This window comes from Neopelma chrysocephalum, unplaced genomic scaffold (assembly GCF_003984885.1).
Source record: "Neopelma chrysocephalum unplaced genomic scaffold, ASM398488v2 Primary Assembly neopelma1_360, whole genome shotgun sequence".
Classification (NCBI taxonomy): Eukaryota; Metazoa; Chordata; class Aves; order Passeriformes; family Pipridae; genus Neopelma; species Neopelma chrysocephalum.
Genome location: NW_020898024.1, coordinates 301,537 through 313,126, shown reverse-complemented (window position 1 = coordinate 313,126; position 11,590 = coordinate 301,537). Strand labels below are relative to the sequence as shown.

Sequence of the window (11,590 nt, the reverse complement as noted above, 5' to 3'; positions counted from 1 at the left end):
CTGTCCCCGTGTCTCTGTGTCTGTCCCCGTGTCTCTGTGTCTGTCCCTGTCTCTCTGTCCCTGTGTCTCTGTCTGTCCCTGTGTCTCTGTCTGTCCCCGTGTCTCTCCGACTCCGCGGTGCTGTGTGCCGGGTGGGCCCCACCGCGCGGCGTGGCCGCTTTAAGCCGCGCGCGGGGCCGGGGCGGGGCGCGCGCGGCGGTGACGTCAGGCGGCCGCCCGGCCCCGGGCCCCTCACGCCGCCCGGGCCCAGCCCCGGCCCCGCGCCCGCGATGCCGCGGGTCTACATCGGCCGCCTCAGCTACCAGGCACGGGAGCGGGACGTGGAGCGCTTCTTCAAGGGCTACGGCAAGATCCTCGAGGTGGACCTCAAGAACGGGTGAGCGCGGGCGCCCGGCCCGGCCGCGAGGGGTGTGAGGGGGGCACGGGCCGCTGCGTGTCGGGGTGATGGTGTGTGGGGGGCAAAGGGGGGGGGGTACGACGGGTGGGCTCGCCCGTTTTGAGGGGGGCGTGAGGCCCGGGGTCCTTCTGGGGGGGTGGCAGAGCGGCTGGGCCTGTGTTTGGGGAAGGGGCAGGACGGGTGGGCTCCCTCGTTGTGGGAGGGCAGGACCCCTGGGTTCCCACTATGAGAGGGGGCAGGACGCCCGGGTCTTTACTGGGGAGTGGGACAGGATATCTGCTTTACTCCTTTTAGGGAGGGGCGTGAGGCCTGGACCTCTTTTGGGGAGGACAGACCCCCTGGATCTTTTCTGGGGAGGGGGATAGGATGCCCGTGTTTCCATGGCAACTGGGAGGCAGGAGGCCTGGGTTCCGCACCATCCCTGGGCCTCTCCTGGCGGAACAGGACTCTTGGGCAGGACGGTTGGGGGGCCCTTTTGGGGGTGGAGGCAGGAGGGCTGGGCCTGTGTTTGAGGAGGGGGCAGGACCCCTGGGTTCCCCTTTTGAAGAGGAGCAGGACGGCTGGGTTGTGCCTTTTGTGAGGGAGCTGTTTTGGGGCGGGACAGGATGCCTTGGTTTCCCATATGGGGGAGGCACGGGACGCCTGTGTTTCTATGGCAGTTGGGGGGCAGGAGGCCTGGGTTGTCCTTTGGGGAGGGGGGACACGATGCCTGGGCCTTTATTACAGGGAGCAGGACTCTTGGGCTTCCTGTTTTATGGGGGGCAAGACACCTGGGTCTCTGTTGGAGGGCTCCCCCTTTTTGGGGGCCAGGATGGCTGGGCCTCTATGGGGACTGGAGGAAGGTGCCTGAGCTCCCCTTTGGGTGGGGGTGAGGGGGGCAGGACCCCTGGGTTCCCCCATTTTGGAGGGGATAGGACCCCTGGGTTCCCCTATTTTGGAGAGGATAGGACCCCTGGATTCCCCCTTTTGGGAAGGGGCAGGACTGCTGGGTTCCTTCTTTTTTGGGGGGCAGGACTGCTGGGATCCTTCTTTTTTGGGGGGCAGGACTGCTGGGTTCCCCTTTTTTGTGGGGACAGGACCCCTGGGTTTCTGTGGCAACTGGGGTGCAGGATATCTGGGTGCCCACCTCTGTTACTGGGGGAGGGGGCAGGTCATCTGTGTCCTGTCCCCTTCTGTAGAGAGGGGGTGTCACCCCAGGGGTCCCCCCCCGGCCTCTCTGCACCCCAGGATGAGCTCCCAAGGGTGAGCCAGGGTAACACACCCTAAAAAAGAACCCCATCGTTTTGGGGGGTGTGGAGCTGCTCCCAGACCCCCAGGATGCCGGGGGGGGGGGGATGTGTCCTGCCCTGTCCCCAAATCCCCCAAACCCACTGTACCTGTGTGTTCTCACCTGTGCTGTTCCAGCAGCTGAGCCCCCACTGTTGCTCCAAGGGTTGGATCCTGCTCTGACTTCCCGAGACATTCAAGTGTGGATTTTCCAAGGGAAAGCAAATTGCTATTTTTGGTGGTTTTCTTCCCCAACACTCAAAACCTCACAAGTGTTGGAGCCTTTGCTTCTTCCAAGAAACACAACTTGAAGTCTTGCTTAGCAAGGCTGAGTGGAACATGGATTTTATTGTTATATAGCCAGGAGATCCAGGTATTAATTCCACCTTGGAAGTGGAGAACAGGAATTTCTTGTATAACTTAGTCCTTGAGCATTGAAATAAAAGGGGCCCATTAAGTTTTAATGCTGGTTGTGCTGCAGGTTGACATTTAACAGGTTCAGAAGATGAATAAAACCCATTATTAAAGCAAACAAGTGTTCACGTGTCAGTGTTTTAACCCACACAGCCTCAGGTAACGTTGAAGATTAGCTGGAGTATCCAAGTGTGCTGTTTTCCAGTCCCAATGTGTATCCTTGGAAGTTTTTGGGGTGGTCAGTGTTCCTGTTGCTGAGTAAACCTCCAAATTCAATATTTCTGTTTCCCAGATGTTGAGGGGGTAAAAAAGCCAACTAAACTTTGTTAGCAGATGTAGAACTGCTGATGTGGCAGAGGGACTTGTCTTCCTGCTTTTATTGGAAAACACCTGCTGAGGACCAGCCTGAGGATCCCAGCCCAGCATTTAGGAACAGGGAGGTGCTGTGGGGACAGGAGCTGATTTAGGGCTGTCCTTGAGCAGCCAAAAATTGTGATATCTTATGTGTAAACAGTAACTGGTAGAGAGGGGAGGAGGGCACAGCCTGCCTGTGTCCAAAATCCAGGTGCTCTCTATGGGATACACTTTATTCCAGAGCTGGAGTCTGTTTTGTAGCTTCCCTTGGGGAAGACAGAGTTCAAAAGCTGCAAAAGAAGGGAAGGAGAAGAGGAAATTTAAGACAATGTAATTGAGTTGCCTTCACCTTGCTGTTTGCTGCTTCAGCTGTGGCTTAGCCAGAGCCCAGCCTGCATTTCTGGAATTAACTAAATGACTTAATTCCTTTTTTAGTTTAATATTCTTAAGTTCTTTCACAGATTTGGAGGTAAATTCCTGGACAAAAAATGGTACCTGAGCAATCAAATCTGTTCTTGGGACAGCCCTGAGCCTTCCTCCACAGCTTATTTTTAGTAGTGCTTAGCAAGTGATTAAAAACTGCTGCACAGTGTTTGACTGGAGACATTCCTGCAGTTGCTTTTGGAAATTTGGGAGCTCTCCTTGGTGGATCAGCTGCTGGGTGTTTGAGCAGCTCAACTGGAATGCTGGAGCGAGAGGATGGAATGCAATGTGATACCACAGAGTCCTAAAAGCTTAGCTGGGGCTCACTAGTCGTAATTTAAGCTTGCAATTCAATGGCTTAAAGCAATTATTACCTGAGGGAAGGACGGGGAAATGAAAATGTGGCTCCTGTAGGATTCTCTGTTCCAAGTTGCAGCATTTAATGTGTGCTCTTTATTTGCATATTCTCTTTTCCCACTCAGAGCTGCACTGACAGCCAGAGCTCTGTATGTGTAATGAGTGCATGAAGTGACCAGAAAATTGGACTTTTCAGCCTGTTTTTTATTGTCTAAAGCACACTAAAAGCTCCCTGTGATGCCTCTAAGAACTGCAAACTTTCAGTCATGAAGAAACCAATCTTCAGTCTCGCTAACTACTCCTATATTTACCCGCCTGCATCACCCTGAGCAGCTTTGGAGAATTCATGGCTATTTTTTGAGACTGTAACTCCTGTGTTATTCAAATGAGTGTTTTGTTTCAAGGGCCCTGAGGATGCTTTTCCTTGGTAACATCCCAAAGATGCTTTTCCTTGGTAACATCCTGCTCCTGGCCCTGGCCTTGGCTACAGGGCAGCTCGAACAGGGAGCCCCATTGGGTCCTGAGCTAAGTTAATTTTCAGGAGTGTTTTTTAGGGCTGGACACATCACATTCTTTATTCCAAGCAAAGCTGAAGGCAGGAATCAGTTTTTCCTGCGTTTCCTCCTCTGTGACTGCTCATGTTGGGGCTGCTTGACCCGACCTCGCTCATCCAGAGCTGCGGGAAGAACAGTGGGGGTTTGGAGACATCTGTCCATGTGGAGCAAGTGTGTGATGGGAAATTGGGGAAGCTGCCAAACCATCAGCTTGTTTGGTGAGAGGTGAGCAGGTCTCTTTGCTGGGAAGCTGCAAAGCAGCTGCTGAATCCACCCTGCAGCTGCAGGTCAAGCTCCAATGGATTGCAATCCCCGTGGAACTTCATGGATTTCCAAAGGGAACAGCACGTGAAACTTGGGCTTTTGGGCTCCACCACATCTCCAGCTGTTCATGAGTAGTGGGAAAAACTTGGCACTTAGGGAATGCCTGGGCTATGTGCTGGTCCTGGCATGGAGAAAAGGGCACGGAGCCAGCAGGGAGAATCCTCTTCCAAAGGCACGCAGGCAGGGAAGCAGCTGGAAGGAGGAGAAAGATGAGGACCTGTCTTTTATTTCAGGTATTCAGCAATTTTAGAAAAAATCACATTTTGCCTTTCACTTCAGATTTTAAAAGAAACAAACACTCACCTTTTGGGAGGTTCAGTCTGTTGGAATTGCTCGGGATGAGGACATTCTCCGGGAGCTCTTTCTGATCCATGAGCCGAAAATGGTGTGGTTTCACAGGAGCTGAAGTGAATTGCACTGACATTTTTAGTAAGTAGCTTTATGCCACATGTGAAGTGGAACAGTAGACATTAGGAAGCAGATTTAAAAGCTGGCATGGAGCAGCAGGTTCTGATGGCTGGGTCAGCAGTGGTGGCGTTCTGTGGATCCCATCTTAGCAGGTGAGAAGTTATTTCAGCTGCTGTTAGACTCAGCTCTGATAAACAGCCCTCTGGTGCTTTTTGTCCTCTTCCCCTGACCCACTGGGATAATGGGAAACACAATGTTGAGATTTAAATGGGAGTTTAATTCTTGCCAGGTTAGAAATGGGCAGGTGGGGTTTGGCTTCATCTGCTGTGGATTTGCTCTGTGACCACGAACAGGTCACCAGGTTGTCCCTGAGCCCCCGTACAGGATGGACATGGTTTGTGCTGGCCTTGGCAGGTTGGACTCAATGATCTTAGAGGGCTTTTCCAACCTGAACAGTTCTGTAACTCTGAGTTTGTTTGGTGTGTGGGGTAGAGCTCACTTTTAATGGCTGGGGTTTTTAAATCCTACCTTTAAAAAGCAAAATCACACCCTGAATTTCATCAAGGATTACTCCATAATAGTCATCTCTTACCAACATAAATGAATTCAACAATTACACTTCACATAATTACCGTTTTGTTGATGAAGAATCTTCAATTCAGCAACTGTTTCACTTCTGTAAAACATGTATTATAAATGACTAGATGTGTTTTCAAGCCTGCCTGTTTCTCTCTCCCTGTTTTTGGAGGTTTGTTAATTTTTTTCCATTTTTTCAAGGCTCAAAGCTTTGAACCCTCAGGTACCCTCAGGAGGCTTCTGTGCAGGACAGCACACCCGGGGCTCTGTTTTTGCTCTCAGATCCCTGGAGTTCAGTTCTCCACAGTGATTCCCTTTCCTTCCCTTTCCGTAGGTATGGCTTTGTGGAGTTTGATGATCTGAGAGATGCAGATGATGCAGTTTATGAGCTGAATGGGAAGGATCTGTGTGGGGAGAGAGTGATCGTGGAGCACGCCCGGGGCCCACGCCGTGACAGCAGTTACGGTTCAGGACGCAGTAAGCACTTGTGCCTTTGTATCCCTGCCTTATTTTAAATAAAACATCATTTTATTCATTTCTTTAAAAAGTAATCTAAAAAGAAAATGATACAAAGTTGTTCTGTAACTGTAAATGTAACTGTTGATCTGAATATTTCTTAACTTGTTTGTTTGTATTAAACTATTTAAATTGATAACTTAATAAACGCAGTTTCTCATACCATTTTTATTATTATTATTATTATTATCATTTCATTGAACTATTTTGAATGGTTTATTTGCAATGTGCTGTTTAACATAGATTTAACAAAGACCTCAATGTTTTAATTGAAAGAGTCCTTTGAGGCTAAGATGACTGCCCGTTCCATTTGCTGACCTTGGGGTACCTTTCCATGAGTGGCTCTTTGACCTTTGTGGCCCTTGGCTGACCAAAAAAAAAAAAGGAAGCCATGTGACGACCGCAACCTTTTCCCATTAGACCTGGGTGGTGAGGATCCCAAGGGTTAGAGACAGATGAGATTAATCTGAAATAGGTGCCTGAAAAGCTTTATTCATGTCAGATATTCAGAAAAGCCTTTAAGCAATGTAAGTAACATTAGTCAACTGGCTTGATTCAGTTTTTTGTTTCGAACCGTTTTAAAGATAATATTAAATTTAATTGCATGTTAATCGTAGCGTAATCATAACTCTGTGCTTTGCCTAATTAATTGTAGTAAAACATCCTTAATGCTTTGGGTCTTTGTAACCTTTCTGTGAGGGGGGGTAAGTTTAGCCTGGAGGGTGGGTGGGGCTGGGATGCCTTCGGGAGCAGGTGGGGCAGGCCAGGCGTTGTGGGGGTGGCGAGGAGGCTCCTTTTCCCTGGTTGAAGTTGTGTCTGTCACCTCCTAAAGGTGGATATGGTTATAGAAGAAGCGGAAGAGATAAGTACGGTCCCCCGACCCGTACAGAATACAGATTGATTGTGGAAAATTTGTCAAGCCGCTGCAGTTGGCAGGATCTGAAGGTATGGGGCCCTTTCCTCACCCTCTCTCTGTTCAAGAGCACAAAGGGTAAAAGCTTCAGCGAGGTAAAGTGCCGAACACCTGTGCTTGGCTCCCAGCTCCTGAGCCCCTCAGCGTGCTCCTGTGCATAGCAGGAGATTTGGGGAGTAACACACACCTTAAATCAATGCAGGAGCCTATTTGCATATGTGAAAGCATTAATGAGAGGTTGGGAGTTGCACCTGCAGGCTTGGTGGCACTGGAAAGTGGGAGAATAACTTCTATCCTTAACATCACGTACAGCTGTGGTTTATCTTCTCTTAAACCCTCTCAAAACAGGCTTGAATCACACCAGGGGTAGGATTCAGTAGAGATGGAGGAGTTTGCCCTTGTCACTTTGGATTTAACCCATCAACTTGTAAGGTGCTAGAGCTGTTTGAACCAATAGCATCATTCCTGCACAGGCTCTGTTAGCAATTTCCACACCATTTAAAGCTGTTTGAAGGAAAGGTTCAGGGAAAGGATGCTTCCAGAAGGAGCAATCATGCAAAACATCTGCCAAAAGCTGTTATTTCTGAAGTGCAAAGGAGTGGAGGGTGATTCTCAGCAGTGGAAGCGTTGGGTGACACTGTGGAGCCTGTGGTGCCTCTGAGTGTGCTGGAGGTGACGTGTTGACTTGTGATTATCCCCATCATGGATTCAGGGAGCAGGACAGGGAGCAGGATTTCAATAGTGTTTCCTTATCAACCTGAGCAGCAATGGTTAAACCCACTTGTTCTTACAGGAACACTTTCTTTTATGGTTCTCTTTTAAGGATGTGTAAAATTTGTTCTAAACAAACTTTGACGTAGTAGAAACTGGTCTGTAATTGAATGTAACACTAGTTCAGGTATGTATGGAGATGCTGCCAATGTCTTTGTTGTTAATGCTTCATCAGTAGCTTGTCTTTGCTTCTGGTATTCAAAATTGTAAGTAGAGCATGGCATGATTAATCCTCCAGTGGATGCATTGCTGCTTTTTTGGGAATAGCTTTCATTTTAGTGTACTTAAGATGGGAGAAGCTGGGCTGAAAACAGACCAAAGCAGAGCTCTGTGCCGTGTTTCCACTGCAGCCGAAATTCCACAGGGGTGAAGGATGGCCTGGCCCGGTGGCTTGATTGAAGTGGGACAGAATGGACCTCCCTGATAAACAGAGGGGGTTAGGAACTGAAACAGAGAAATCAGGAAGCATGAAATGGGAAAATGGATTGAGCTTTGACTTCTGTGGGGGTTCTTCCAGCAGAATGAGCTGGGTTGCCGAGGTGGAGGACAAAGGGAGGTTTGCTTGCCTATGGGCTTCTTGCCTCTTCATATTCAACCTTTATCCCCTTTCCCAATTACATTTGGAAACATGATTTAGAGAGTGAGCATTGTATTTCTTTAATCACTTCTGTAATTTGAGACTTAGAGTCCAGAGCATATTTGATATTAGACTGGAGATGGGAGACCTTCAATTATCATTTGGCTCAAAACCACCAGCCCCACCCTGGTTCTAATGACACCCACTCTGTGAAATCAGAGCATGTTATTTGGCACTGCAAATGCTGTTTAGTTCAAAGCCTTGCTGACATCCCAGGGAATAGAAGAGGCTCAGGGAGCATCGTTACAGAGATGAGCCTAGAAGCCTGGCTCTGGATTCGAGGCGATGGTGATTCTGTCCTCTTCCCCTAGGATTATATGCGTCAGGCAGGGGAGGTGACATATGCAGATGCACACAAAGGAAGGAAAAATGAAGGTGTGATTGAGTTCAAATCCTATTCTGACATGAAAAGAGCCCTTGAAAAGCTGGACGGGACAGAAGTAAATGGCAGAAAGATTAGATTAGTGGAAGACAGACCTGGATCGAGACGGCGCCGCTCCTACTCCAGAAGCCGAAGCCATTCAAGGTACGTCGATAATGTGTATCAGGCAGAGGCTTTTGGGTTCCAAACCACCTTGGAAGTGTTCAGAGTTCTCAATAAATCTAGTTTTTGAGAATAAGCAAGGGCAGTGAGGGCTCATTCAGAGGTGTCTCCCGTGGGGGATGTGTGGACCTGCTCTCTGGATACCTGTGACTGTCCTCCCCGACATCTCAGTCCTCAGTGCCTGGCAGGAGCAGCTGGTGGCCGGTGGAGCTGAGCACACAGAATGGAACAGAAGGTGCTTTTAACACTTCAGCTCTGAACACTCTGTTCTGCTCCAAGCACCAGGACTAACAGTTCTTTCTCAGCTTGGAAACCTCCACCTGTTCGCTGTTCCTCAGAGATTTGCTGCTTTCCTTGTCTGACCAAGAGCTGCTTCAGCAGCACCAAGTGTTCTCCCCTTTCCATTCTGGGGTAGAACTTGTTGTTGCAAGAAAACTCAGGCAAACCTTTACTGTTCCTAGAAGAAGTTGGTTATGAAATTGAAGCCTAAAGTCAAAGCTTTATCCCAGTGTCTCACCACATTCAAACTGTGATTTGACTGGGAAGGTGATTATCCCTTAAATAAACTGGCATATTTTCTTCCAGATCAGCGCCCTGCTCACTGCCAGACATGGCAGCAGGGAGGAGAGGTGGGAGAAGAGTGCTCTGCATTTGTGACTGTTGTGTAACTCTCTGAAAGGTGCTCTAACCCCATGGGGATTTTTCCCCCAGGGATCACAAGCTAACACGGAGCTGCTTCCTTGTGTTGCAGGTCTCGCTCTCGAAGCAGACACTCCCATAAGAGCAGGAGCCGCAGTGCCAGCAGCAGCCGCTCCAAGAGTAGATCCAGATCCAGGTATGTCTTTGTCCCAGGAGAACTGGGGACTCCCACTTAAATAAGAAGCATCATCCTAAATCTGCAGCAGGAGCACTGTTTGTTTTTCTTTTCCCTCCCGTTCTCTGCACAGTTTCAGTGCTGCTCAAACCCACAACTGTCTGTTACCTTTGCATTTCTAGGTCTGTGTCCCGTTCCAGAAGCAAGAGCCGTAGTCGAAGCAAGAGCCGTAGCAGAGGCCAAAAAGAGAAAAGCAGGACTCCAAGTAAGGAGGATAAAAGTAGGAGCCGCAGCAGGAGTGCAGAGAAATCCCGGAACAAAAGCAAGGATAAATCTGAGGGCGCTCTCCACAACAGCGAGGAGAAAGCCAAGAGCAGGAGCCCCAGCAAGGAAAAGAGCAGGAGCAGGAGTGGGAGTAAGGACAGGGGAGACGCGAGGGAGAGCATGAGGAGCAGGAGCAAGGAGAAGAGTAGAAGCAAAGACAGGGAGAAGAGCATTAGCAAGGCTAGAAGCAGGAGCAAGAGCAGGGATGAGAGTAGGAGCAGGAGCCACAGCAAGGATAAAAGGAAAAGTAGGAAGAGGAGCAGGGATGACAGCAGAAGTAGAAGCAGGAGCCGCAGCAAGAGTGAGAAGAGCAGGAGGCGCAGCAAGAGAGACAAAGCCAGCAGCAAGAAGAAAAGGAAGGACAGCCACGAGCGGTCCAGGTCAGGCTCCAAGGAAAAGGAGCATCTCAAAGGCGAGTCTGACAAGAAGGAGGCCAAAGGCGAGGGGGAGGATGCGGTGTCCCGCTCCAGGTCTAGGTCCATTTCCAAGCCCAAACCAAATGTCAAATCAGATTCTCGTTCCAGGTCTAAATCTGTTTCAAAGCCGAGGTCCCGGTCCAAGTCCAGGTCTAGGTCAGGCTCTAGGTCACGCTCCCGGTCACGGTCGAGGTCCCGCTCCAGATCCTAACCTTGCTGCAGCCCCACTTGGAATGGTTGGAAAAGTCTTTTGTACATGTTTAGTAGCTGTAACCAAGTGATTGAAGTAGAAACCCTGTCGATGCTGTATATTTTTAACAACCCCGATGGTCCGTCTGTCATTACCTGCAGCGCTCCCTCCCTGCACAGCTCCCTGGTGTGAGGCTGTTCCACTCATTTTCTACCCAACAGAAAGGTTCTCTTTAAATATAACTCTTCCTAGAGCCCCCACATTGCCCTGTTTTCCAGAAAGAGCCTTGCAGGGAATGAGCACTGCGCCCTGGTGGGTTTATGGGATTGCAGTGAGGACTGATGGTAGGTATGACAACTTCAGCAGTCTTTGCCCTCGAATTGATGCCCTTTGATGTCTGCCATTTAGTGGAAGTGCTAAGTCTTAAGTTTCATACTACTTTTGTTCCATATTTTTTGGACTTACAAAGTTGTGAATAGCACAGTCAAAAGGAAAAAAAAAAATAGAGGTACTTGCAGTAATCTATAGGGAAAAGAAGTATAGTTCCATATTCTGGTATTGTGACAATATCCTTGTTTTATATTAAATTTTTTTATTTTATTTTTCCCTGTCTTGCAAAGTACAGTGATTCCTGTTTCCATGAAATTTGAATAAAGACTATTTTTGCTTGATGACATTTGGTGGTGGTTCCGTGACGTGTTGGGATTGTCAGCGTTTTCTATTGACCAGTGAAAGCCTGAATTTGCAAAGAGTCACTCACAGAGAAAGAGCTCTTGGCTCAGAAATTCTTCATATTCTGTAGCTCATCAGTTCAGTGTTTTCCCCTTTCACACTGTTGGCTTTTCTTCCCATGCCCTGGGGAAAGGAAGGGCAGAGACCCAGGATGCTTTCACAGGTGTTTTCCTGGCACAGGCAGCAGGAGAAGGTGGAGCTCTCCCAGCTGTTTAATTCTTGTTGTCCTTTGATCTCATGATCCCTGACCGTGCATCTGGAATTTCAGTCAGGAAAGGAGACTCTCTAAATGGGAAGGTGTCAGTGTGACCCAGGTGGGAGGAGGATGTTGTGGGCTTTGATAACATGCACCAGTATCAGCCGGGCTTTGCCTTGCTGTCCCCCCAAAAGGCAGGGGGAACTGTAGCTTGGGGATTTCCAGCCAGGGATGGAAGGATCAGGGTGTGTCTGGACCTTTCCTGGGAATGAGCTGCTGCACAGAAACCCCACTCTGCTCCGAATCCACAGGGTCCAGACTGGCTCTGCCATCAGACTGGAATTCCCCAGCACTTGCTTTCCCAGTCCAGCTTCTCCAGGTACACCCTGACTGACTGGGCGTTTAGACTTGGAGTCTCTTCTCAGCGTGTTTTCTGAGAGCTTTTCCTAATAAAATTTGAGGGG

The 11,590-nt window shown here is 49.1% G+C and overlaps 1 protein-coding gene across 1 annotated transcript; it reads left to right on the top strand.

Annotated features, from left to right (window-relative positions):
• The first annotated feature begins 203 nt into the window (after nt 1–203).
• On the top strand, nt 204–10,874 carry SRSF4 (serine and arginine rich splicing factor 4). Its single transcript, XM_027705847.1, has 6 exons — nt 204–376; nt 5,408–5,550; nt 6,422–6,534; nt 8,222–8,436; nt 9,206–9,289; nt 9,451–10,874. The coding sequence occupies exons 1-6, from the start codon at nt 270–272 to the stop codon at nt 10,217–10,219; spliced, it is 1,431 nt and encodes a 476-aa protein (XP_027561648.1). The 5' UTR covers nt 204–269; the 3' UTR covers nt 10,220–10,874.
• The last annotated feature ends 716 nt before the right edge of the window (nt 10,875–11,590 follow it).